General features: G+C 35.9%; 3 protein-coding genes across 7 annotated transcripts in view; all 3 read left to right on the top strand.

Annotated features, from left to right (window-relative positions):
* Positions 1-9238, top strand: part of LOC116166521 (flocculation protein FLO11-like) — a 53160-nt gene extending 43922 nt beyond the window's left edge. For all 5 annotated transcript variants that reach the window (XM_031481496.1, XM_031481493.1, XM_031481491.1 and 2 more), the window contains 9 exons: positions 2702-2763; positions 5339-7605; positions 7653-7820; positions 7873-8112; positions 8165-8302; positions 8351-8479; positions 8526-8678; positions 8727-8957; positions 9006-9238. In XM_031481496.1, the coding sequence (XP_031337356.1) occupies positions 2736-2763; positions 5339-7605; positions 7653-7820; positions 7873-8112; positions 8165-8302; positions 8351-8479; positions 8526-8678; positions 8727-8957; positions 9006-9059 (3408 nt within the window). In that variant the 5' untranslated portion in view covers positions 2702-2735 and the 3' untranslated portion in view covers positions 9060-9238. The remainder of the gene's footprint in view (positions 1-2701; positions 2764-5338; positions 7606-7652; positions 7821-7872; positions 8113-8164; positions 8303-8350; positions 8480-8525; positions 8679-8726; positions 8958-9005) is intronic.
* A 9645-nt stretch (positions 9239-18883) lies between these two features.
* On the top strand, positions 18884-19624 carry LOC116167054 (odorant receptor 85b-like). Its single transcript, XM_031482290.1, has 3 exons — positions 18884-19135; positions 19184-19444; positions 19495-19624. The coding sequence occupies exons 1-3, from the start codon at positions 18884-18886 to the stop codon at positions 19552-19554; spliced, it is 573 nt and encodes a 190-aa protein (XP_031338150.1). The 3' UTR covers positions 19555-19624.
* Positions 19625-22915: 3291 nt separating this feature from the next.
* Positions 22916-23881, top strand: LOC116167462 (odorant receptor 67c-like). Its single transcript, XM_031482828.1, has 3 exons — positions 22916-23242; positions 23295-23555; positions 23607-23881. Exons 1-3 carry the CDS (start codon positions 22946-22948, stop codon positions 23661-23663), a joined length of 615 nt encoding a protein of 204 aa, XP_031338688.1. The 5' UTR covers positions 22916-22945; the 3' UTR covers positions 23664-23881.
* Positions 23882-26003: the final 2122 nt, after the last annotated feature.

Below are 26003 nucleotides of genomic sequence, written 5' to 3'. Positions count from 1 at the left end.
ACAAAGCAGTCCAACTCCAGGACAAAGCTTTAAAATCTTTTTCTAGGAGCACTCTAGCTAGGGTCTTTGTGTGCTTATCAAGCTCCGTAAAGGATTAGTGAAGTTCTAGAGAAGGTCTAAAGCGAAATCTAAGCATTTATCAGGACTTTTTGAGTCTTTCACAGTTTCAGCCTATTCCCGTTTAGTGCTTTTTAGTCGAGGGTTTTAAGGTGTAGTAGTTTACCATTTCTATAAGGTTTTTTTCTAATTGCTTACTAAATGTATTTAATTTTTTTCACTTTTTGAGCTAACGTAACAATAAATCTTAAATCAAACAATAATAAATTTCTAATTTCCTCCATGCGAACCGAAGGAGGTAAAGTGCCCATAATGGAGGCGGCGTTCCCCCGCTGAAATGCAATACCTGTTCGCTGTTTCAAGTGTTGCGTGGATCTCAGGTCGCCAGTTTTGGCAGCAATAATTTTCCCGAGGGAATCCATAAAATCTTTTGCCTCATCGCACCAAGGTCCAAAAGATTCGACTGCAAATGGTAAAAAGAAATAATGTTGGTCTTAATATTTATTTTCTTTTAACTTGGCTTTTAAAAATTTCAAAACTCTCAAGCTTTTTTGAAAGTTTCTAATGTTCTATACGTTTCGAAACATGCATAGTCTCCAACTCTGTGTTTTCTACCATCCTCCGGAAATGTCGCCCGCGTGTATCGATTTTCATTGTTGGGAAACGCTGTAAAAAGCTTAATTGTAGAATATATTGATTTTCTTCTCTTGCTTGATTGAAAAGAGGCAAAAATTGATAAATGCAAGGGATGAGATGGATTGTCCATTGTAAAAGATTCTTGTTTACCGTGCGGGACAGATAGTCATTTTAACTCTGTAATATACACTCTTACCTAAACTATCAACGCTAGGCATACTTGGTAAATCTTTGAAGGAAGTCAAATTTGGGGGAAATGATAAGCGTTTCCTTGATAGTTGCAAAGGCGTAATTATATCCTTGAACATTACCATTAATTAACTATGAAAGTAATGACTACCAGAATATAACACGTGTAATGGTATACAGTATTTGAAGTAGGACGTTGGTTCGAATTTTACTAAAAGGATCTTTGTTGCCAAATCGGTTTTCTTTTTTTCGTCTTACTCAAAGATAATGTTAAGCTACTTTCTGCTACTTGGAAATTAATTTCAATACATGCTCAACAGGCGAAGTTGTTGAAGATATCGGTTTTTGTACCTGTTCTACGTTTCGTTCCAATTGGAAGGTGCTGATTCGTTTGGCACAACATTCGGTTGAGTTGATATGGCCTTTTGCGGGAAAGTATGGGTAATCAATTGGGGTCCAATATAAGAGGATTCATCAAGAAAATAACGATACTTTATTAAAGTTTTAATAGCAATGGTTAAATATGCATATTTTGACAATATGAAAACAAATCTACAAAATTGATATAGCTGACAATGGTCTCATCTTCCTTCTCAATATTCAGGCCCATTTTTCTTAAAATGCGGGCCCGCAATTGTTCATTTCGGGTTTCCCATCCGTTGTCGTAAACTTTTAACACAGTAGCAACTAAAATTCTTCCATTGGCCCATTTTATTCTATTTGAATCATTTCCAAGTTCTCCTGGAATAATAAATAATACGAATCGAGGTCAGGTCAAAAATATTATATCACCATGTAGCGATGAGTCACTTTTTTCCGTAGCCAGCTCTCCGTTGTAGGTATTCTTGTGAATTTCAAGTTTGCACGACATTTTGAACTGTTGAAACCGAGGTTGAAACAATTTGACGTTTTCTAATGACAGTAATCGACGATTTGTTTACCCGATTCATGATAACTATAGATCATTCATCAACATCAGATGTAAATTTCAGGGCAAACTTTTTCTCAAAACTTATGTCCCATTCAACTTTCATTGTAAAGAAGTTAGCGGTCATTTCGGTCTGTCCTCAAAAGTAATTATCGACAATTTTCTGATACTACATAAAGATATTTATTTGGTTAGTGGATTTGATTCCATGCGATGTTATTTTTCCCATTTTGCCAGATGCATGCATAAATGTAAAAATTGCTTTGGGTTTTGATCTAAATTTTAATAACAAAATTTTATTTCGCCATGCAACCTGATGAATTTAAGGCAAATTTGTACCTTTAGGCAAACAAGTGGATTAGGTAGGTTTCTTTGGGCGTAGGGTGGACGAAAAAAGCTAACCTTTAGTTTTCAGAATTAAATTTGATTTTCTTTGAGTAGACTTCGATACCTTTGCATTGAATAGCGAGTGACGCACAATGATAAAGCATAAAAGAGATTGCATGGATAGAGCACATATTTGTGTTGCAAAAACTGTCAAGAAATTAAACAATTAAAGGCAGAAGGTCGCTCTTGCATAATACTACACGTTTCCATACGAAAAAAGATACCACTATTGGCAAAGTTGGTACTTTCTCCTGCTTTAATTACATAGTTCATATAGGTAATAACATTGTCGGTTACGTGGTTTGAACAATTTATTTACTAACCCTGGTAATGACATTGCTTAATATTTGCAAACATTGTTTAAAATTACGATCTCACTCATGTATTTCGCTAGTATTGTCCAAAATAGACGTACGCACATTGAAAATCCGGAAACTTAAAACGTACTAACCTAAATATTTATTTCCTAATTTTAATTTCTAATATCTGCGTTTTTCTTTTCAGGTGAACGAGTTTATTTAAAAGCAACAATGCGATTATGGGCTTCATGGTTCGTGTCATACTAGGTATGTCGTGTTTTAATCCATTTGAGATAATGCGCTAGATAAGCAATAATTTTAAAATTATTTCCTGCTCTATTTTATATTTATAAGTAATTCCCGTTAGTCTGCATTAAAGTAAAATCCCGTAGAATAGGTAGCGTATTTTACCGCGCAGTCCAATCCCTGCGACTTTTCTTACTGTCTGCGCTGTAAACAGTGTAAAACCTTTAGGCTGGCCGCTGACTGTACAGTCCACAAAATCCTATTCGAAAAAACCTTTGTGAATAACTGCGCAGGCCGGTCTGAAACACTGCCACGGTCATCCCGGCGATTTCCATCCCGGCACCGATTTCCTGGCGACAAGCCACCCGGCGACCATTTACTTCTCGGCTTCGGTTATCCCGGTCATCTAAACCCGGCGATGGGCAATCCCGGCTTTGGTCGTCCCAGCAATTTGAACTCTGCGATCGGGGAGTAAAACGAGGTAAACATATGAAATAAATTCATGTTTATTATATTGGAACAATTTACCGGAATTAAGTTTTCTTATTTGTATAGAGTGTGATTTTTCTTTTCTAGATATAATACAATCTGAATAGGGACTTGAAATTATGCCATTTATAGTTAGGTAAAACTCTGGCATCTACCTACGTAGGTAAACGGTAAAACGCAATTTTCAAAAAATGCGTCCTTTGCACCGTTGGCAATTGTGTAAACAAAACGGATTATTTGAGCTTCCTTGCATTTCAACCATAACAACCACTTTCGGTACCTAATTTGATAACCGCTTCTACATTATATCATTGTTTAAGTAAAAAAAAAACAATAGGAAAATGGGACGTCGTTAGGTGTGCATTGCCAAGAAAGTAATAGTCACCGGGATATGTCGTCGCCGAGTATAAATCGCCGTGATAGTAATGGTCGCCGGGATGGGTTGTCGCCGCGAAAACGGTGCCAGGGCGTGTGCCGCCGGGATGTACATCGCCCGGATGGGATACTCCGGTCGGAACAGGCCAAACTCGGTGTGTATGTGTATGGTAGTATCGATGATGTATAATTGTAGTTCATTAGGGCGCTAGGAGGTCGTTAATAATTGTATTAATACCCAAGAATCTGAAGAGAAATTATTGTTGAATACTTCAGGTCTTCGTACCTTCTGTCAGCCAAAAAAAGTCGCTGTAACCCTCTCATGGGGGAAATGGCTTGTCGCTTTAATGTGTCTTTCTTCTTAATCAAAAAGGTAACAATGATAATAAATTTAAATAGCTCTGCTCGTCCTTTCTCAAATAGTTGTACCAATCCTTAGGAAAAACCCTAGGTACCAATCCTTAACTCGGAAACAAGATTTATATGGTAATATACAGAACCTGCACGTGGGCTCTCCTACAAGCCAGTCTTAGGCTCAGTGATGTCCACGTCCGGGTGCGACACCGGAACAATGACCACCCTCAGGCTCGCCGCAGCGACTTGCCCATAGGTTAGTGGTGCGCACGCAAGTGTGTTCCAGAACGTTTAGGCTTCTCCTCAGGCTGCCCTGAGTCAGACCTCGCACAGCTTCCCTCCGATTTGTGACGCTCCGTCCCTGACGTCGGGTGGCCTCTCTGGGCCAAAGACCCAGACACAGTCTTAGGCTTTGGCAGGGTCTGCGTGCCCCTAGGTTTTTCCCTCGAGCTGGCGCTTGCTGACCTTCGCTTTCTGTGCGCCAGTTCCTATTCTTCTAGCGAATAGGAGCTGGCCCATCAACATGTCCTTCAATAAGGTCATAAAATTGAGCAGCGTCTACGAGTAGGTACATAGTCAAAGACTTGGATAATAGTGGTGTTGCAATTTGCAATCTGTACTTTAAATCAAAAATCGTTACCTTTATTAGCTAAATGTTCCTTTTTTGTTTACTTGATTATTTCGTCTTCCCTATGCAACTTAAAATAATATCTACAATTTTAATTCAAACTAAATATTTGATGTGTTAGGAAAAACCTCCGATTTACTCCTTTGTACAAGTCTATTTTGATACGTTTTCACGTGAAGAAATACTGTGCGATGTCCACTTGAAACCGAATTGCTATACATCTGGTATCCTTTATTTTCTATTTATAAATATGAATCATTCTAAACTCAAGGTAGATAGCTTAGGGTCATCAATGTCATTTAAATAGAACAACTTTAATTGCAAACACGATCTCTCCTTAGATGTCATTGTCCTAATCATTTCTCAGATGTACAGTTACCTTAACTGCCATTGTTGTATTTCACTGTCACGAAATTTGCGGCTTATGGTTTCTGCTGTACAAAAAATGATGAAGTTTAGGACTAGAATGACTATTTTATATCTGGATGATTATTATACGCCCACTATTAAATACCGTATGTTGTTCAGCGTTTATTACACGGTGGAACTGTTACATTAGCAGGCCACTAGCATGTGCGTGAAAGCGTGTAGGTAATTTTTGACCGTTTTTCTCACTAAACTTTGATTAACTGAATTGAAGGATGCCAAGCTCCACCTAAACTAAATTAATCTTTGTTGAGTGATGGTTTTAATCAATAAATGCGCCATGTGACAAATTAAATGAGTCTAAAACGTGTTTTCTTTTTACAGGTGTGTTCCTAGTCTTATCAGCACGGCATTTGGCAGAATGTGCTCCTTCTGCTTTACAGCGCCACGTTCGTCAACTAGCAGAAGAAGATGCGGCGCCGGAAGTACCAATCATAGAAGACGAGCCGAGTAGAATAAATCAATCTGATGCCAAGGAAGATTTTTATACGAATAGTGTGATTAACCACACTTCGCTTACTAACAGCACCGTACAAAATAGCAAAACCTCTTTGTTGGACGAAAAACCAAAGACTGAGAGTAATAAACAATTTAATAATGTAGAGTATTCGGAGGATAACAAAAGAACAGAAAGTGATGTTACCGTTCACTATTTTGAGAATGTTTCTGTTGCACCGGTTTTAATTGCCGAGGGAACACCGGTTAGTTCCACGGAAAAAGTAAGGGAAGAAGGTGGAAGATCTTTAGACTTCACTAAATACGTTTCCCCAGAATTTCACGACAGAAACAACGTGTACAGCTTCCCAATTTCTTCAGATACGGAAAAATACACTAATCTTCACAACGATATAAGTTTCACAAGTACCCCCTCATATGATTTTGATAAAAAACAACGCGATATAGAAACGGATGTTAAGGACAAGTTAAAGTACATTGATCGAGAGTTTGAACAAGCGGAGAGAAATTTTTCAGACGGCACTGATTTATCGAATACTAAAATAATAAACGTCCCCAAGGAGAATGACACATCCTCTGAGTTACGGTATACCAAATCCAGGAATATTACGAGCCACTTTTATAAGATAAAAAATAAAATAAATAAAGAAACTGATGTCGAAACAGGCGAAAGTATCGATCATACGTCATCGTTCAATAAAACGACCTACTTTGATGAACCGCCTAAAGACTATAAAAATAAGATATCTTCTGGCGTTGGCCTGCAGTTAGCTCACAAAGTTACTACAGAGACGACTATTGCGAAAAGCATAGATAGTACCAATGATAAGGTAAAAGAGTCTACAAATCAAAGAGATGGCGCTTTTCTAACCAAGCCCCCACTCCCTAATCGAACAGTCAACTCTAATCACTTACTCAGTAATAAGATAGAGAACGAGGTTTTGACTTCTGATAGTGTCTCTAAGCCAAAGAGTGATTTTCCATATTTCACTACGGATCGGCCTACAGCAACGGCGACTCGTACGACAACCGTCAGTGGCACCGAACCTTACCGCTATGAAAATTCTAGAAAAGAAAACGGAATTTCGATCGCTAAAAGAGGTTCTACGAAATATGCCGACACAATTACATCTGCAGTTCCCACTAGTACTACAACTGCTAAACCCAGCATAAAGGAAAATGGAACTTCGAGCCTCCAACGTAACGGGACTGCTGAAGAAGTTGTACAGGAAAATCATATCTATCCTGTACAAGTTCCCGCTCCAACTACGATTACTACAACGGAAATGTTGCAGTACTCACAAACCGAAATGGAGGACTCGCTTTCTAACACGACATATTTGGATACAACCGAAATGACTCAAGAAATATATAATGCAACTACATCTACAGTTGTAACGACAACTATGGCAACTACGGAAATGTTACAAACAACAACGGAGAGTCCTAGATTTGCTACTGAAGTCGACATTGAAAGTTACTTCGAATCTACTACCGATGAAAACCCAGAAACAAGTACGGCTTCTACGACTGAATACACTTTCATGACATATACCGATATTCTACCAAACACCAGCCCGAGAACAACTGCGGAGCTAGATAGAGTTAGTAGCGGGAGAGGTTTCAACTTTAGCAGTACGGGATTCGAGTACCAAACATCGCAAGATAAATCGGACAATACAACTGATACCCCCAACATGACAACGCAAACCCCAATCTCAAACATTACCACTGAAGAAATTGTACCAACGACAACTGACTATCGAGATAACATCATCGTGAAACATCCGGAAACGACCACCGCGAAACACTCCAATTTCCAACCTAGAACTAACGTCTCTTCCGATAGTAGCGCCGAAGAAACTGAGACGTACAAGGAGATAACGAAGAAAAGTGCCGACTCTCAAATTACCACCCAAAGGTACCTTATACGTACGCATTCGTCTGAGCCAACATCAGAAAGCACCCCCTTTATTATTCCCCTCAACATTTCCATGTACGAATTTGATTCCGCCGAGTCTACAACGGTAAACATGGGCATGGAAGAGCCCGAAGAGAGTAACGGTGGGAAAATTGCCGCAATTGTGATTTCTGCGATCGGGGCCGTTTGTTTAGTGCTGTTAGCTGGATTATTGGTAACTTAACTGGTCGCCAGTGTCGACTTATTTGATTTTTATTTCAGTTTGTCATGAGAAAGCGACATAAGCGTTTTAATTATGGTCAAAGGTGCACGCCGGTTAGCTTAGATGCGTACAGCGTCGACAATGTTTCTGTCTATAACAGCATGAGGAGGAAAAGTGCGATGCGGGCCAGCAAGAGATCTTACGGTAACCTTGCGTTTGATGATCCCGTAAGATTTCTGGTCATTTTCTACTGAGTCGGTACTAACGGCTTACTTACAGTCCTCCATCACAAACCCGTTGAATTTTCCTGCACTGGCCAAGTTTGCTAATAATGCGGAGGCGATAGCTGCTGAGTTTGAGGAAGTGCCCCAAGTAACGGCACAAACCAATGAGTTACCAGAAGGCTGTGAAACTAAGAATCGATACGCTAACGTTATCCCTCTTCCGGAAACAAGAGTATTTCTAACCCCGGTCGAGGGTTATATTAATAGCGATTATATAAATGCTAATTATGTTACCGTGAGTTGCGCGTGTCTAGTTTTCTTATAATAGACTAATAAATCCATTTTAGGGTCCTAAAAGCACAAAGAATTACTACATCGCGTGTCAAGCGCCGATGCAAAACACAGTGGAAGACTTTTGGAGAATGGTCTGGGAGCAACAGTCGAAAGTTATACTTATGTTAACGCATCTGTTTGAAAATGGAGGGGTACGTATGCAAACTGTTCGAAGCATCAGATCAGTTGAGTATTTTTAGGAGAAGTGTGTTGACTACTTACCACCATCTGAAGTTCTTGACTGTCACAGACTGTTCGGCGATTTCCAGATCACATTGAAAAATAGGGAAGTTAAGGAAAAATACGTGATATCTGTCTTACAACTTAAAGTAAGTTGCTGACGGCGCCTTTAATTTTTCCAACAGTTTTTTTTAGAATATGGTTTCTAATAGTTGGAGGGAAGTAACGCATTTATGGTACCTGGGTTGGCCCGAAAAGGGTGTACCGTCTGAAGCAAATTCTTTAATTGCGTTTCTCATTGAGGCACGCAGTTATATCAAAGCTTTACCTTCTAGTGAGAATGGAAAGGTATTGCTCCAAGACAAGCGTTTGGAGTACTAATCATTGGTATTGTAGACTAGCAATGGCGAATCACTAGCTAATGGAACTCTAAACTTGGAATACAGTCCTATAGTCGTCCATTGCAGTCCAGGAACAGGAAGAACAGGAACTGTTATTGCGTGTGACATTGCGATAAGGGAGTTTGAACTTGCGAGACAAGTCGACATACCAAAAACGGTGTACAGAATTCGCCGTGATAGAGCCAGCTCTGTTCAAACGAAAGAACAGTACGAATTCATCTATAACGTGAGCTTCTTGTTCTTTAATGGGCCGTTTACAATTTTGACATTTTAGGTGATCACTTTGTACGCAACCAAACTAACTGGAGGAGTCTTAGATTCTTTGTAAGCTATAGCACGTAGGTATATGATGTTCAAATTGTGATTTCTATATTAAGAAAGACATATCAAAAGGTGGGACCAAATTTTGAGTAACTACATACAGTGTTATGTATTGGAGTTAGTGAACAAGTTCGATAATATGAGGGTATTTGTATATAAATATTTTTGTATAATTAGTAAATTGTATATGATTGATGATGAAGCTCTCTCATTCTCTAATATTTCGATAATGCTTCTTCAAACTATGTATTTATTGATAACATTGTTTTTGTTTGTTATTTATGTTGTTCCTATATTCTGTATAAATAATCTGATTGTAAATGTAATATTCTATTTTTAACAATAAATAACAGATTGTGAATGAATCATATGAAACATCTTAGCTTTTATTGAGGACGGAAAAGGCGAGACCACAACTGAAAATACTCTAGACCTAGAGAGTCTAGGCGGTCAAAAATGATACATGTGGATTTGGAAATGGATTATTTTTGACGTTGCTAGAAACTTGCAAGCGTCAAATGAAAAGGAGATACTGAAAATGGTAGACAATTAGTTAATAATGACAATTCTAGACAATTGTTATGAATATATATCGCCATGAGGTATCAGCGTTGATTGATAAACAAGAGAGAACTGAAAAAAGTACAAAAGAAAAAGTAAAGAAAAAAAAAGGTGAAGGTGGAAAGAACACAAATCAAGGAAATAAAAACAGAGAAGGACTTTTAGAAGGTGATAAACAGATCAAAAAAGAAAAAAAAATCTAGTGGGAGTGGGAAAGAGTACATTTAGAGGAATAGCTATTTATATATCGAGAGCAAAGTATATAATTTCCTCCCGCGGTTCGCGGAGGATCGTGATTAACCCAAGGAGGCAATTGTACTTTGCTCTCGTGTTATATATCTGGTTTTATTTTCGCGTTCATCAATCCGACCATTAAATCGTTTTCGTTCAAAGAAAACAGAGTAGCTACCCGCTTGGAGATACGACAGCACCAGCTGTCAATAGTAACAATTGACAAGTAATTTCAAAATGTGCATTTAAAGTAACCTGAGTAGTTTGGAAATCTTTTAACAGCGACAAAAGCGATTTCGATTTGCAAAATACTCTTCTTAATGTCAAAAATGGAGCCAATTCCGCAAGGTTACCCGAGAAATCGCAAAAAAAATGCTTACAGATTTATTCAGTACGTAACCAATGTTGAACAAACTAAACTGCGAGGAAGACGAATGAAATTGCAGTCAATATATGTTTACGAACTTCGTAAGGTAGGTGTCTAATTATCTTCGCTTTGGTCTAAGTTTGTAGGTATGTATTCGATGTTAAAAGCCACCTTAGCCGTGAAGAAAGATATGGACATCAAATACCCAAAATTAACTACATTTCTGTAACGCCAGAATGTGAGTTACAGACCAACGCATTTACGTTTCCATGGAAATTACTTTACCTTCCGTAAAGAGTTTTTGATTACTTTGCCTCCTTCAAAAAGTAAACGTACACTTTGCTCCTGCAAATGAGGGGGCAAAATCTGGTTTTCTGTAGAGCGCGGAGATAAAAATTTTATCAAGGTACTACAAGGAACGTAAGAGAAAGATAACGCTTAGAATAAGCGATGGAATAGAAGAGGATGTTGGAGGAAACACAAATGGGCTGCAGAAAATAAAGGAGGGGGCGTTCGACTGTATATATGTATTCCTCTTTACACAGATTGGTGGAAAAGTATAATTGGAAAAAAGAGAGGAAAGGTGTTTGCATTTTTCATGGACTTAAAGGTAGCATTTGACAGTGTGGAAAGGGAAAATAAAGTACGAAGGATGGAAGATAGACAAGAAGCTAGAGGACAGAATCAAGGAAATAAATGAAGAGGATTGAAAGTAAGAATAGAAGGGAAGGAGTCTAAAGACATGTAAAGGATGCCCGCTTAGCCCAACTCTACATAAGGGACATGGAAAAAGTATTAAGATAGGGCCAATGTGGAAGGATAGTATAAGTATAAGTTAGAGAGTGCACGAGGAAGTATAGTAGTTACGAGTGATTACCAAAATACTTATGGGCGGGAAAGGAAAATATTAAAATAATGGCCAGCTCGAGACAAGAAGAAGAAATAAAATGTAGAATCTGTAGAGAGGAAGAAGGGGACATTGAACAAATGCTATGTAATTGTCATGAGGCGGAAAGGACAAAGAGAAGCAGGAGTGATGTGCTGGTAGAGGCCTAGAGGGGTGAAGAGATGTGAAGTGGATGAGGGAGATACTAAAAAGAAAGAGACGGGAAAAACGCACACTGCGAGTATCTTGAAGGGAGTACAAAAATTTGAAGATATCCTGAAAAGAATTTGATAAATACGCGAGAGAAAGGCACTTAAGAAGAAATTGAGAGTTTAAGGGAAATGTAAAGAGAATTAGAGCACTTGAGAAAAATATTTTCAAATTTGATAAGAACGTAAGTGCAGCTTGACGAAAGTGCCAGGGAAGTTTAAGAGGGCTTTCACTGCTTTCAGAGATTGGTATGTTGCAATAAAGGGTAGCTTTTAAGCGAACATAGAAAAATGTTGAGAATGTCAAAATATCATGAGTTGAAATTTCTGCCGGATTTGAGAGCAACAAGAGAGAGGGTAACTTGGAAAGGCGATCGCCAGAAACTTGGGAAGATCTGGGAAATTGGGAAAAGGTGTAAGGTTGAAAATTGAAATCGTATTTAAATTTACATAATTGCGAATACAACAAGTAACTAATTAGTCTTCAGGAAATTGATAAAAGTACTATTTTTCATTTTGCCACATCTTCTAATCTAGGGCTACACAAATACTTAAAGAGAAATTATTTTATTTGTTACGATTTTGTGGTTCAGACGCCCTAGCGAATACAGAAAAAGAACAAAAGTAATGGCATAATTATTTTTGTGCGCTAGGGCAGAAGTAGATTTGTAATATATTAGTAGTATTCGACAAATTATAAAAATACTCGACCAGTTCTTAAAACTACAAATTTCACGATATTGATTCCACGAGCATTGCATGTGACGGACTTATTAAGAATGCTTAGTATTTCATTGATAGTTTTTGAGAATAGAATAAATATAAACATAGTGAATCATGAGGTTTATAATATTGGGAGGCAATAAATAAGTAGTTTCCTTCCGTTGCCAAGTTTCTATTTGCCAAATTCCCGGCGACGTTGAGATTCACAACTGCAAATTCATCTAAACAGATTGAAGGATACCAAAATAGTAAACATGAATAAGTTCTGAAACGGTTAATGATTTTATGATGTTTGATGCTAAAGTAATTTGTAGCTAATCGTTGACAATAAGTGGCAAAAATTTATTTCTTTAGCCTACTATTTAACACGGCACGACCCCACAAATTCCGTAATGTGGATGCATTTTGCGATTTGTAAAAATTTAGACCACATGGTTTGCAGATGACAAAAACATGTTTTCCGTTCAAGTGTAGAGTTCTATAAAAGATCAAGAGCAACACTTTGACCTAGTATAAATTTAGTTTAGGTTAATTTTCGAGAGGAAGTGTTTCGCCGCCAAATTGACTCCATGAATTTGGATTGTATTTTTTGTCTTAATGGTGATAAATTACAAACTTGCTTAGGTACTTACTTTAGTTATTTTACTGCAAAATACTTATAGTGAAGGTATTTCGGGATAGGTATATACATTTTATCTCGAGTTAACTTGGATATGTTTCATAGTGAAATTCTCAATAAATGAAAACAAATTTAAGATTGTATATAATATTTGCAACATTAATTAAGGTTTTTATTCAAATCTTTGAACATTACCTATACACACTCCTGAAAAATCAAATCCTACATCTACACTCAACACTGGTGGCATTATTAATCATCAGCTAAGAGATAACTTTCAAGAAAGGAAATCGGTATTATAATTGCAGCAGGGCAAATAATTCTAATTCAGTACTGGTAGAATAGCGCTTCACTTTTCGACATTTAAGAAATAAGTAGTGCGTTTTTATAATAAGATAAATTATAATGGGCATTTCGGTATTTGTAGCGCTACAAGGAACTCTGAAAGGGATAATTAATCCTATATACACCTACAGCTAAAAACTAAAGTGAAGAGAACAATAATTAACTCCGAATTAGCTGTATTGCATGCCATACTAACGTGTATCAGGATTATACCAAATACAGGGTGTAACACCCAAGAGCCCTCGGATCATAATTCCTTTCCCACAAAAGATACTGAAAAAAGTCTTAGAGCAAAATTGTACACAATTACCGTCGCCATATTTGGCGTTTCGGCTTGGTTTTTCTCTCAAATTTTCTTATGGAATGAGTGGTTTTTCTTTGTTTCCGTGGAAAATTTGTAGTTTTGGCTACCCAGAGGTATAATTTGCTTAGAGGGGTGCCATTTGAGATTTTTAAAAAATATGACATCTAGCGGTCAATCAAAAATTTATTTTTTTCGATAAAGTACCTAAAAAACATGATGTGACTGTGAAAGAGATCTTAACTTGTGCCTCAGTCCATAACTTATCCGTCTGCGCGATTTAGCTTCTCTGAAAGAAAATCGAAAAACTGTCAAATTTTGGCGAAAAAAGGGTATAACAACGTAATCGTTAAAGTTAGAGGTATAACATGTTACATAAAAAATAAGTACTTTTCAATTACTCTCCAAGTCAGTAATAAAATATGGAGTGCAAGTTTGACAAGCCACTGGAATACAGCACGCCCCTGATGATTTTAGAAAATATGGCGATGGTAATTGTGTACCATTTTGCTCTAAGACTTTTTTCGGTATCTCTTATGGCATAGTAATTATTAACCGAGGGCTCTTAGGTGCTACACCCTGTATATTTGCACATACCTACTCACTAATTTGTAAGTTTGTCTGGCATTCTTTAGTTTACTTTCATTTTAAATCTCTCCGGAGTATTTAGTCCCTCAACTCAATTCAAATGAAGGACGTTAGGTTACTAGACAGGGGGTAAAAAAAAATTAGTTGGCTCTACTTCATTAAATAATCACCAAGGTTTTAGAAAAAATATCATAAAATTGATAAAATTCCTGGGAATTTTAGGACATACAAATAAATTTGACCTAAACGTGTATAATACGGTTTATACATAGTTATATTTCACTTGAGCAATTAGTAACCCAGCAGTAATTAAATTTAACTGGATTATTAGTAATGTATGCAGTATAGTGTATTTACTTTAAAATTATCACTAAAGTGTTTTTGCAAAACCAATATGTGCACTATTAATTTGAAAGTCCAGCAGTGTAGCCAATTAATCAACTATTATCGTATCCGTCCACTCTTTCTAAAAGCTGTTTGTTTTTTAGATAGATTTTATTAAATTGCAAATAGAATTAGTAAACAAATTAGATTTAAGTATAGGAATTTTTCAATTAAGTTCACAGTAACTCCGAAAAGATATTCAATTAACGTGTTTATATTGAACCTATCTTCGCACAATGCTTTGAACACAAAATTATATTCAAAGCACAATGCCTAATTAATCCGTTATAAAAGCCCACTTTTTGCATGAAAAATGGAATTAAAACTTCTTTGACCTTCAGCATAATATGCAGTGACGTATAATTCACTATCTGCACCTATTCTAGATTTTGTTTCTACATCAGTATTTTATTATCCGGCGTGTATTAATTAATAAGGAGTATAGGTAAGTAATAGACAAATGTATCAAATAAAAATAAAATGTTACTCACAAATGTATCATAGTAGGAAATTAAAAAATTAGGTAAAATAATTATAATGACTTAACTTGAATCGATAATTACCTATGCGTATAGAAATTCTCAATTTTAATTTCCGTGTTTTCAACATAAGTGTTGTTGAATTTTGTTTAGTTTGCACAATTTACAGTTTTTTAGGATAATTTCAAAAATAAAAAGTAATGCAGTAATGTGGCCACTTTGCATCCGATCTTTATCTTAGAAGCTCTCATTTTTTCGCTAATGGCTACGCAGCTTCCTATATGCAAAACTGCCAAATGAGCCTCATGAAAATTTTATTGATGGTAATTTCGAGGAAGAATCAATGGCTACAAGCTATTTATGTAAAATTAGACGCTGAAATGATTGACAAAATTCTAATGCTACAAAAACAGGACGTAAATTGGGTACCGGTAAATAACATGTTTCAAGAAGTATCATTTGGATGCTAAAGACGATTTAATTAAATTTTTTTCCAAAAACGTTTTAATTAAGCACTGTACAAAGGTGAATTTAATACAAATATTTTTATTGAATTTCTGTCAAAAGTACTGTGTCAATCAAAGTGTTTATTTATTCGTAGCAAATTATTTTATATCTTGTAATTTGTGTATTTACAATTTGATCAAAATATATGTTAAAGAAGTCTTCTGAATGGCTGATGACCGTAACGAAGATTGTTAATTTCAAACTTATTCTGAACTATTGCGAATTATAGTTACTTCTTGCGACTCTCAAATTAATAGTGCACATATTGGTTTTGCAACATCATTTTTGCGCTAAATTCAAAGTAAATATATCCACACACCATATTATATACATAGGTACATTAATAAAGACACCAGTTACAACTGGATTACTACACGAGCACTAACATAAGTAAGAATAACTATGCATTATATTCTAGATCTTTATAGGTCACATCACATTACAGTGTGGTCCTACGGTTGGGAGATCCGCTATGTTTTGGCCAAAAATACAGCGGATTGGTGGAAATTAATCTGAAAGCCAAGATAATGAATTTATCTTGCTGGACAAAATTGTGGCAGCATTATCAGCATTATTGTAACTGTTAAGAGCAATAGCCCTTGAGTAACACGAAGTTATACAAAAGTTTATTATAACAAATCTCTACAATTAGATAACACAGAAAATAGGTAGGTATTATCATAGAGGATTGTATTTCCTTTATGGTATTATTTAGTAGAGCCTTTTAGAAACAACGGAAAAAGTATTTAGAACGCCAAAAAACGTACCGGTGTGAAAAAAGCGACCAATACTAGTGGCCAAAACTTCCGAATATACCCGAAGCGAAAATAGACTTTGTCACGCAATTTTTTGTGCTTTTATTCACTTTCCTCTAAATACTGCAACAATTCTATTTACAATTAAATAGAAAACCCTCTCGTCAAGTAGAAATACGAGTCAATAAGGGTTGAACAAGCCACTCTCATCATATCTCCAAAATGGCACATACTCTCACAATCAAATTTTCGTGTCTGGTTAATGACAGTCCGAGAATAAATAATCAACAAAAAAACCTAGGTGCACTGCCGTCCAAGGGGTTGAAATAGTCACCACATGTAAATAAATGGTTGCTAAACAACGCCAATCAAACATTTATTCCAAATAAGTCGATGGTTTCAAAGTGCTTTGGTTGACTTAACATCTTAAAATTTGCGGTCATTCTATATTTTTTTCTCATCAACACTATAGTTTAAATTTTGTGAGGTAAACTGAGGTTTTGCGAGGAACTTTTTGAAATTTGCGTTACAGCACAATGCAGAACAATAGCCGAGGTTGCTGAACGAGCATGAGAAAAATTTTCTTGAGCCTTTAGACCCTTTCATCGGCAAAGTTCTATATTATTGGGCCCCAACACAAGCTTACAAATAAATTTTGGAAAATTTCCAATTGAAGTTTTTGCCGAACAGAAAACACAAATTGCCGAAGAACCGCGAACTGTCTATCTCTATAGGATTACTTGTTTTCGGTATTTTAGAATAATGTCAATGACTTTTGTATTGTTGATTATTTGTTTTCAAATTTATAATAATAAAATCCATACCATGTGTAACTTTATTGTGATTGCAAATTAAGATTCGTTTGAATAAAGCTTTATAAAAATGTGACAAAAATTTTAATATACAATAAGTTCTTAGTTCGATAGAGCAAACTCAAATACAATGCTCAAATAAAATTCAAAATTCCTTAAATTTTTTACCCGGCGCGTTATCAATGTTCAGCTCGGAATTTTTCCGCAGTTAGAACCTTAAAAGAGTTCAAAGAATGTTTAGGAAATAAAGTTATGATTTGTCTATAAACAGTTACCGTTAATATTGCAACTGTAACTAAAAATTAATGTCCTTCCAATCAGAAACATCTGACCTGCAATATAAGTACCTAATAGAGTAATACATCTAGATTTAATTGACTACTGGTTAAGTAGGTAGTTCCGTTGTTGGTTTAATCTGAACATAACTGACAACTTTTAGATAAGATCGCTATGCTAAATACCCAAGATTCATTCCTAGAAACACGCCACATGGGAAATTATTATTTTGGTGACTATCTTAATCATAAGGTACCTAATCTGACCGACAATTTGAACCCTGTTATTTGAACAAAGCGATTTAATCTGAAAAATTCAAGTGTACTGAACTACGTACTGCGTAATGCTTTCCTTGAAGCATAAATTAACCATTAAATCAGGTCGCAGGGGCCACACGCCTTTTAGGTGAGGGAACCAGGTAGGGTCCTCATGCTCGCCTGGTCCGTAAGTTTCAGAAAACTCCCCTTGCGTGAGTGCTAGCGACTCACTAACGCTGAGCCATTCTCCTCTCAGCACACTCCACCTTATGATTTCGGGATAAGTAGACGGGATGAACAAGGTAGGTTTATAGGATGGAATTCTAGGGATTAGAACAGATGAAAGGTATTTCAGGACACGGATGGACTAGCCGCCTCCTGTCCCATTGGTCGCCTTCTACGACCTCCAATTGTACATTTATGTGTAAAATTTAATAGGTTAAGTATTCTAAGCAGTTTCCGAAAAATAATTATAGGAAGTAGTCAAATATAACTATTATAAAGGCTATAATAATCGTTAAGTGAGTAAACGTTCAGAAGTGGTTAAAGCTATAAGCGTAAATTAAATTACAAATAAAAGGAACTACATCGATTACCATGTAATAAAGTATTCTTGCATCCCTATAACTTAATTTTTTACCGTAGTTATGAGACTTTTGTAAAATGCAATAGCCTGTTGGAAGGTTCACAGAACATCTACCATGAGAACTGTAATTACTTGAATTATATGAATTAAAAATGGTGCCGATCAATCCTTCGCCATAGACAGCTGTATAAGAACATGCACATACCTCTTATAGAATATTATTCTGCTACTGCACTGAAGATGTCAAGTGACGCGATATCCGTCTCTTTCGAAACGCTTAGAAAAATTTCTAAAATAACGGGGCTGGTACTAAAACAAAATATGAGCAGAAGTGAAAAAGTTGCTGTAGGTGTCTACGTATTCACGATTTACCTATATTCTGTGATGTACTTATGTGGAAAATTTAATGCTGAGACTGAAATGGAGGACTGGATCTACGTGTTGGCAATAACCAGCGGTACTATCATGCGGGCATGGGTTGCTAAATGCTATATGATGAACGTGTTTTTTAGTTGTACCACGTCTCACAATAAATAGGATAAACAGATCAAGATTGGCAAATTTGTTGATTCTACTAGAAACCTCCACGGAGTATAAAATCAAGAGAACAAGTGAGCTTTGCTCCGAATTGCAGCGGCCGTTGCCTGTAGTGGTACGTTGCTAGCTATTTTGGCATATTAGGTACTAATGATAAAGTTTAAGGGTCGACTTACTACTACAATAGGAATTTCTGCTTATATTTTTGGCATTTTGGCTTGGCTAATAACAGATATTCAAAATAGTCTGCCTTTCGGGTCCATGCCCGTGTGGACGAATTACAATTATACTGCGTGTTTGGTTTTCCAAGTGACCGTATTGTTTTTCATGGGCGTAGAGTATTTAATTCCGGACGCAATCAAGATGTGCATAATGTTGCAATTGCAAACGCATTTCAAATACCTAAGAATGAGCATCGAAGAATTGCTTGAGGATGCCAAGGGAGAGTACTGTTCTATAAGTAAAATCGACTCAAATTTAATCGACAAAGGTAATGTTCCCTGGCCTTATCAACAAAAACACTTAAAGAGCATTATCGTGCATCACAACTACATTATAAGAATTGCAAGTGAAACTGAGGAAATATTCAACAAGTGTGTTTTAGTCAATTTCCTTAACTTATCTTTTGTAATCTGCATCATTTTGTTCCGCATTGCAAATGTAAGTAGAATCAAATAAACTCCAGTACTCCTGTACGTTTTTTTGCAGGCGCCACTGTTTACCGTCGAGTTTTTTAAACTTTGCTTGTACTTGATTGCATCAAACATCTTATTTTTCGGGGATTGCTACCTCACACAAAAAGTCTTAACCGAAAATGAAGCACTCGCTTATGCGTGCTACAGTGTCGATTTTGTAGGCACTAATTTACCTTTTCAAAAATCATTAATTTTAATAATGGCAAGGGCACAAAGATCGGTGCAATTTACAGTTGGAAAATTTGCACCCTTAAGTATTGTTACCCTGGTTACCGTAAGTCCCAACTACATGAAAGTGAAAATCTTAAATATTCTTTTTTTTAGATTTTGAAGGCGTCTTATTCGTATTTCACGTTGCTTCAAAACCGTCGACAACATCAATAGTTACAGAACAGTAGAATTGAAGCAACAATTTGTTTGTGGTAGCACCTGCCACTGCACATGAAAGATATGCAAATCGTTAGCTTTCTGCTTGCACTAATCTCCTTTTCACATAATTCTAGGTAATTTATTAACTTTTCAATATAAAGCTGTGTAGGATCATAGCGGAAACTGTAAAGAATAGAAATACACTATGCTAGGATGTTGTGTAAGCACACCTGATGTCAGAAATGTAAACAATTGAAAGGAAATAAAAAGTGTAACCATATAACATGTAATTCAAAATGAATACAATTTCTGCTACTAACCTATTACCTATGTGTTTACCAATATTACCCTACGTAAGAGTTCAAGCCGAGGTAATGGCAAGTTTAACAATGCCAGTTGCGCTTCGTGCAGACCGAATATTTTTTTCCAATTTTAAGTCAATAATAGGGCCAAAGTTTCTCATTTTATGTACAAAAAATTTAATGGATGTTGGAGTCTAAATCGTTATTGTCAATACGCCAGTCAGGGTTCCGGCGATTTCATTCAACAACTGATCGCATACGGAATACTTTTTGCGTGAACATAGGTATGATAGCGGTCGCGTTCGATATCTTCAAGCCCTTTTTAACTTAAAATTTACTTTCTACCTTACTTCTGACTTCCTTGATAGCAGAAAATAAATCAACAGTTAGGATAAATGAAATTACTGTATTGATAAGAAAGACTCGAAGAAAGATTAAATTCAAATTTCACTCCACTTACAGACCTTTTTATTAATTATGCAATTAACTACCCACATCTATCCTGAATCCTAATCCAACAAATGTGAACCTGTCGCCACGCTCTTTTTTTAGGTACCTTGGTCTGTGTAAAATTTAAGCTTTTAAATAAGTACATGAATGATTTTCTTTACCCTGACACAACATGATTACTAATCTACAGAACTCATTTATTTTGAAATTTATCAAGTGCTATTGGACTATAATAGTCCAGTTGTACGTAAGACCTCAATCGAAAATTCAAGTTTTCAGAAATGTAAATTTCTTGTCATGTTCTATTATCAAGTTTGTAGGTTAATATTGCTTTAAAAGATCCATCTACTGAGCTATGGAACTATTGAAAACTGAGTGTTTAAAAAATGAGGTGCCATGGGAAGTTTGCATATTCATTTTTTTTTGGACTGTTACTGCTTCCTTTAAGATCTTCCAAAACTGTAAAATTTTTGCGTGTAAGTAGAACTATTCCACATTTTCCACAGACACGCAATTGTTCTCATCTAGTGATGAGGTACAATACAGAGTGTCCAACGAGGAATTAAATCAATCCTTATCTACAAAACAAATACGAATAAGAGCAGGTTTTAACCAAAGTGTTTTCAATTTTGAATTGAAGCAAACGGAATTAGAATAGTATATTGAAAGACAAGTGCTACAATGCGACCTATTGTAATATGACTATCTTGTGCCACGAGTGTAACAACTAACAGCGAAGCGCAGCCACGAGTGCTCATAAGATAGGAGTATTACAATAAAGCATTGTAGGTAACACGTGTTTTCCATACTATTTTTTCTATTTCGGTGCTTTAATTTAATTAAAAAGTAATTATCAAAAACTACAGGACATTTTAGAATTAATGTCTTAAGTTGGCAACACCATTTACGTTGACAAATTTGAAGTTGGCAGCGTTGATAAACACAACACTCGAATTTGGAAACTTTAAATTCCGTGGATGTGCATAAATTTATTTATGGTGGATGTGTAAACTTTTAACCAAATTCATAACGTCCATGTACCTACTTCCTCTACAAGACGGCAAGCCTCATAGGTTAAGTACCTATACCTTTCCTAGGTTACTTCTAAAGTTACCCACTATATTACTTTTATTGTCAACTTATCTACACAGGAACCGAATATCTACAACTCTTTCAAGAAAACACTGCTTAATTTCACAATGGAATACCTGACTACAACATCTGCATACAATAAGAATCTCAAATTTGAAACCATTGTGGCATCACCTCTTTGTAGCTTATCATAGTCGTAAAAAATAGACTCATAGTCATCACGAAACTCGCCAGGTCTCGTTTCGTAATTCTCAAACTCGTGTCTTAATAGCCGCCATTAAATGCTCATTGCATAATATACTATTCTAACATTTGAACATCAGATCACATGCACAAAAGTTTGAACTTATTATAGGGAAAAGTATCAGCGCGTGAAAGTTTTTCGGGCCAACATTTTTTAGCTATATTCAAATATTAACAGTTTTAGGATATGATTTAGAATACGAAAAGTGAAGTGTCCCATTTTGCAAATATTTAAGTTCGATCCGAAAACCATGGTTACTTTACTTTTATGTGGAAAGTTTAATAAAGTTATATTTAGAACGGTTTTCGAAAAAATAATCAGAGGACAAATTTAACTTAGGGTTATAGTTATTATTGAGATAACGTTGGAAAATTGTTAAAAGGATAACGTGTAAATTTAATTACAGATAAAAGTGAACTTCCTGAAACTACTTTACTGAATGAAACATTTGTGTATACCTATGTAATTTAATTTTTTCTCGAAGTTGTGATACTTTTGTAAAATGCAATAGCCTGTTGGAAGGTTCACATTATATCTACCATACGAACTATAATTACATGGAATAACACATGAATTAAAAATGGTGCCGATCAATCTATCGCCACAGATAGATATATAAGAACATGCACAACCTAGTTTAACATATTATTCTGCTACTGCACTGAAGATGTCAAGTGACGCGGTATCCGTCTCTTTCGAAACGCTTAGAAAATTTTCTAAAATAACGGGGCTGGTATTAAAACAAAATGTGAGCAGAAGTGAACAAGTTGCTGTAGGTGTCTACGTATTCACGATTTATCTATATTCTGTGATGTACTTATATGGAAAATTTAATGCTGAGACTGAAATGGAGGACTGGATCTACGTGGTGTCAATAACGAGCGGTATTATCATGCGGGCACGGGTTTGTATATGATGAACATGTTTTCTAGTTGTGCCACGTCTCACAATAATTAGGGTAAACAGATCAAGATTGGCAAATTTGTTGATTCTACTGGAAACCTCCACGGAGTATAAAATCAAGAGAACAAGTGAGCTTCGCTTCGAATTACGGCGACCGTTGCCTGTAGTGGTAATTGATGCTAACTATTTTGGCATATTACTAATGATAAACTTTAAGGGCCGAATTACTACTACAATCGGAACTTCTGCTTATATTTTAAACATTTTGGCTTGGCTACTAACAGATAATCAAAATGGTCTGCCTTTCGGTTCCATGCCCGTGTGGACGAAGTACAATTATACTGCGTGTTTGGTTTTCCAAGTGACCATAATGATTTTCATGGGCGTAGAGTATTTAAATCCGGACGCAATCAAAATGTGCATAATGTTGCAATGGCAAACGCATTTCAAATACCTAAGAAAGAGCATCGAAGAATTGCTTGAAGATGCCAAGGAAGAGTACTGTTCTATAAGTAAAATTGACTCAAATTTAATCGACAAAAGTAAAGTTCCCTGGCCTTATCAACAAAAACACTTAAAGAGCATTATCGTGCATCACAAATACATTACAAGAATTGCAAGTGAAACTGAGGAAATATTCAACAAGTGTGTTTTAGTCAATTTCCTCAGCTTATCTTTTGTAATCTGCATCATTTTGTTCCGCATTGCAAATGTAAGTAGAATCAAATAAACTGCAGTATCTATAAGTACGTTTTTTTTTGCAGGCGCCACTGTTTACCGTCGAATTTTTCCAACTTTGCATATACTTGATTGCATCAAATATCTTATTTTTCGGGGATTGCTACTTCACACAAAAAGTCTTAACCCAAAATGAATCACTCGCTTATGCGTGCTACAGTGTCGAATTTGTAGGCACTAATTTACCTTTTCAAAAATATTTAAGTTTGATCATGGCAAGGGCACAAAGATCGGTGCGATTTACAGTTGGAAAATTTGCACCCTTAAGTATTGTTACCCTGGTTACAGTAAGTTCCAACTACAAGAAATTCAAAATCTTAAATATTCTTTTTTTTTAGATTTTGAAGGCGTCTTATTCGTATTTCACCTTACTTCAAAACCGTCGGCAACAATAGTTACAGAGCAGTGGAATTGAAGTGAACATTTGTTTGTAGTAGCACGTTCCACTGCACAATGAAGACACGCCAATCGTTAACATTTTCTGCTTGGCTAACTAATCACTTGTGCACGTAGTTCTAGTTGTTTATTAACTTTTAAACGTAGGATGTGTACGGAGCACCACCCGATATCAAAAATGTAAACCTGTTCCAAGGAAATAAAAGTCTAACAATTGTGTATTGTATTGTGTATGTAATTCAAAATGAATAGGAAAATTTCTGCTACTAACCTATTACCTATAAGTATATCAATATTGCCCTACGTAAAAGTTCAAGCCGAGGTGGTCACAAATTTGAAAAGCAAGCCAGTTACCCTTCGTCCAGACAACGAAATAATTTTCTTTCCTCCAATTTTAAATCAATAATAGCTCCAAAGTTTCTCACCTTATGAACATACAAAAAATTTAATACTTTTGTTGTACCTACTGTGTCCTAGTATTTATAGCATATCTAATGCAGTTTTAAAGAATTAAATTACTGTACTTGTCTTTTTGTTATTTTGACCTCGGAGGAGCTTATTGTTTCACTAACTGTGGGTTGATCTGAGCAACGGCCTTCCTGTTTGTAGCATTAGTTTCGTACAGTATCGTTCAGTCCGATAGCTGAAATCCATTCCTGAAGTTGATAATTTACAAATTTCCTTCAAATGTATTGATCGAAATATCGACAACATTCAGCATTAGGTTCGTACCATCAACTACTCAGCAAGCTGAAAGCCATTGCTGAATTAATTTCGAAATGGATTTTGACCGGTCGGTATTGGAAAAAATAAAAAATAGTATAAGTAACACTGGATTAAACTAGTTATTGTTCCCTAAGTCATCGGCAACCCTCGGACTTTAAACGATTCAAAACTCTTTTTACGCCTTTGTTACTTAATATACTATTGTGATATCCTTATGTTTACCTACGAGGAGTGCCAGAGAATGGGTAGAAATTCGGGGTGGTGGAATGGATTTTGCGAACATAGAGTATCAATACTCGTAACTTTAATTTTACCTTAAAAACTTCTACGTAGAACGTAGATTTTAAATTTTCGACATATAATTCGAAATTCTACTTGAAAGCTTTGAGTCATAACATTTTAAGATATAATTCGTTTATTAGGAGTTATAAGTTGAAGTTTTGGGGCTGAAATTTTCATTTATAATGGCAACTTTTAGAATATGCGCCTGACCCATGCATGTTCTAGAAGTTGAAAATTGAATCGTGTTCAATTTTGATCTCAAAATCGATACCGAAGTGAAATAGTGACATTTGCGCCCGTGCGTTATAAATCTACATGTTATAAATTTGAGTACAACTGCAGAGTGAGTGACTCAACTCTCTGCAAAGGCCAATTTATTTCATAATTTTAATTAAAAATGTTTTTCATTTGTAACTTGTTAGGGGACTTATTTTAAAACTTAAAATATTACCCAAAACAATTACCTATAGTGCAAAAAAATGCCGCCTTCTAAAGTTGCCGCCCCTAGGCACGTGCCTAGTTCTGCAACGGAAAAATGCCGTCAGCGATGTCAGATGCTTCTATCCGACTGAGAACGAGAAGGGTGAAAAGTTTTAGTGGGTGCTTGACCCACAATCTCCCTGCAGCGATTAGAACTCAACAGCAGAGGGGTGCGAAAAGGCATTCAATTCAATCAATCTATTTAAAAACTTCTTTAAATTGATTAACAATATAAATAGTAATTAAATTTACGTTACTTTATTAACAAACACAAATTCAAAATACTGCCTATCGACAAGAGTAATTATTATACCTACAGTTGTTGACGAGAAACCGTATTATGGAAAATGAAAAAGGTTAAGCGTGTCCATAAAGTAAGTACGTGATATGTTTAGTTATGGCGGCATACGTAAATTTCAACTATGAATATATACCTACAAATCTCCTATGTTTAATTTTTAAATATACAAGTTAACCTCACACAAAATTTTGCCAGCAGTGTAAGCAAAGGAACTTATTAACTGTGGTTTGCTGGTGTTTTTTATAGTGTTTTTTCAGTTACGAGGTGTGTAATCATTTCCTGTGGATTGTCGAATTCAATACGGACGTAGGTATCTGAAATTTCAAATTCTATAGCTAAATTACAGTTTTTCTACGTACGCTGAAATATGGTCAGAGATAAATTTTACGCACTGTATAATGGCTACATAAGGGAGTCTAATCCCAAAGAATGTAATTGGATAAACAGCGACTGCTTCAGTTTTTAACGTGAAAAAGAAGAGTCTTCTTTACTTAAGCGCAACTTTTTTACATTATAGTGTATAAATGATTATAGTTGCGAGAGACAAGAT

This window comes from Photinus pyralis, unplaced genomic scaffold, assembly GCF_008802855.1.
Source record: "Photinus pyralis isolate 1611_PpyrPB1 unplaced genomic scaffold, Ppyr1.3 Ppyr1.4_LG3b, whole genome shotgun sequence".
NCBI classification, from domain to species: domain Eukaryota; kingdom Metazoa; phylum Arthropoda; class Insecta; order Coleoptera; family Lampyridae; genus Photinus; species Photinus pyralis.
The sequence above is the reverse complement of the archived record's forward strand: the minus strand, read 5'-3'. Positions and strand labels throughout refer to the sequence as shown.

What these genes read in the sequence shown, in the direction of transcription:
- LOC116167054 (XM_031482290.1), top strand. Translation starts at nt 18,884, where the DNA reads ATGAGCATCGAAGAATTGCTTGAGGATGCCAAGGGAGAGTACTGTTCT. An exon ending in TTTTGTTCCGCATTGCAAAT is followed by an intron (nt 19,136 to 19,183) that starts GTAAGTAGAATC and finishes GTTTTTTTGCAG; the next exon opens with GCGCCACTGTTTACCGTCGA. An exon ending in GTATTGTTACCCTGGTTACC is followed by an intron (nt 19,445 to 19,494) that starts GTAAGTCCCAAC and finishes TCTTTTTTTTAG; the next exon opens with ATTTTGAAGGCGTCTTATTC.
- LOC116167462 (XM_031482828.1), top strand. Translation starts at nt 22,946, where the DNA reads ATGTGCATAATGTTGCAATGGCAAACGCATTTCAAATACCTAAGAAAG. An exon ending in TTTTGTTCCGCATTGCAAAT is followed by an intron (nt 23,243 to 23,294) that starts GTAAGTAGAATC and finishes TTTTTTTTGCAG; the next exon opens with GCGCCACTGTTTACCGTCGA. An exon ending in GTATTGTTACCCTGGTTACA is followed by an intron (nt 23,556 to 23,606) that starts GTAAGTTCCAAC and finishes CTTTTTTTTTAG; the next exon opens with ATTTTGAAGGCGTCTTATTC.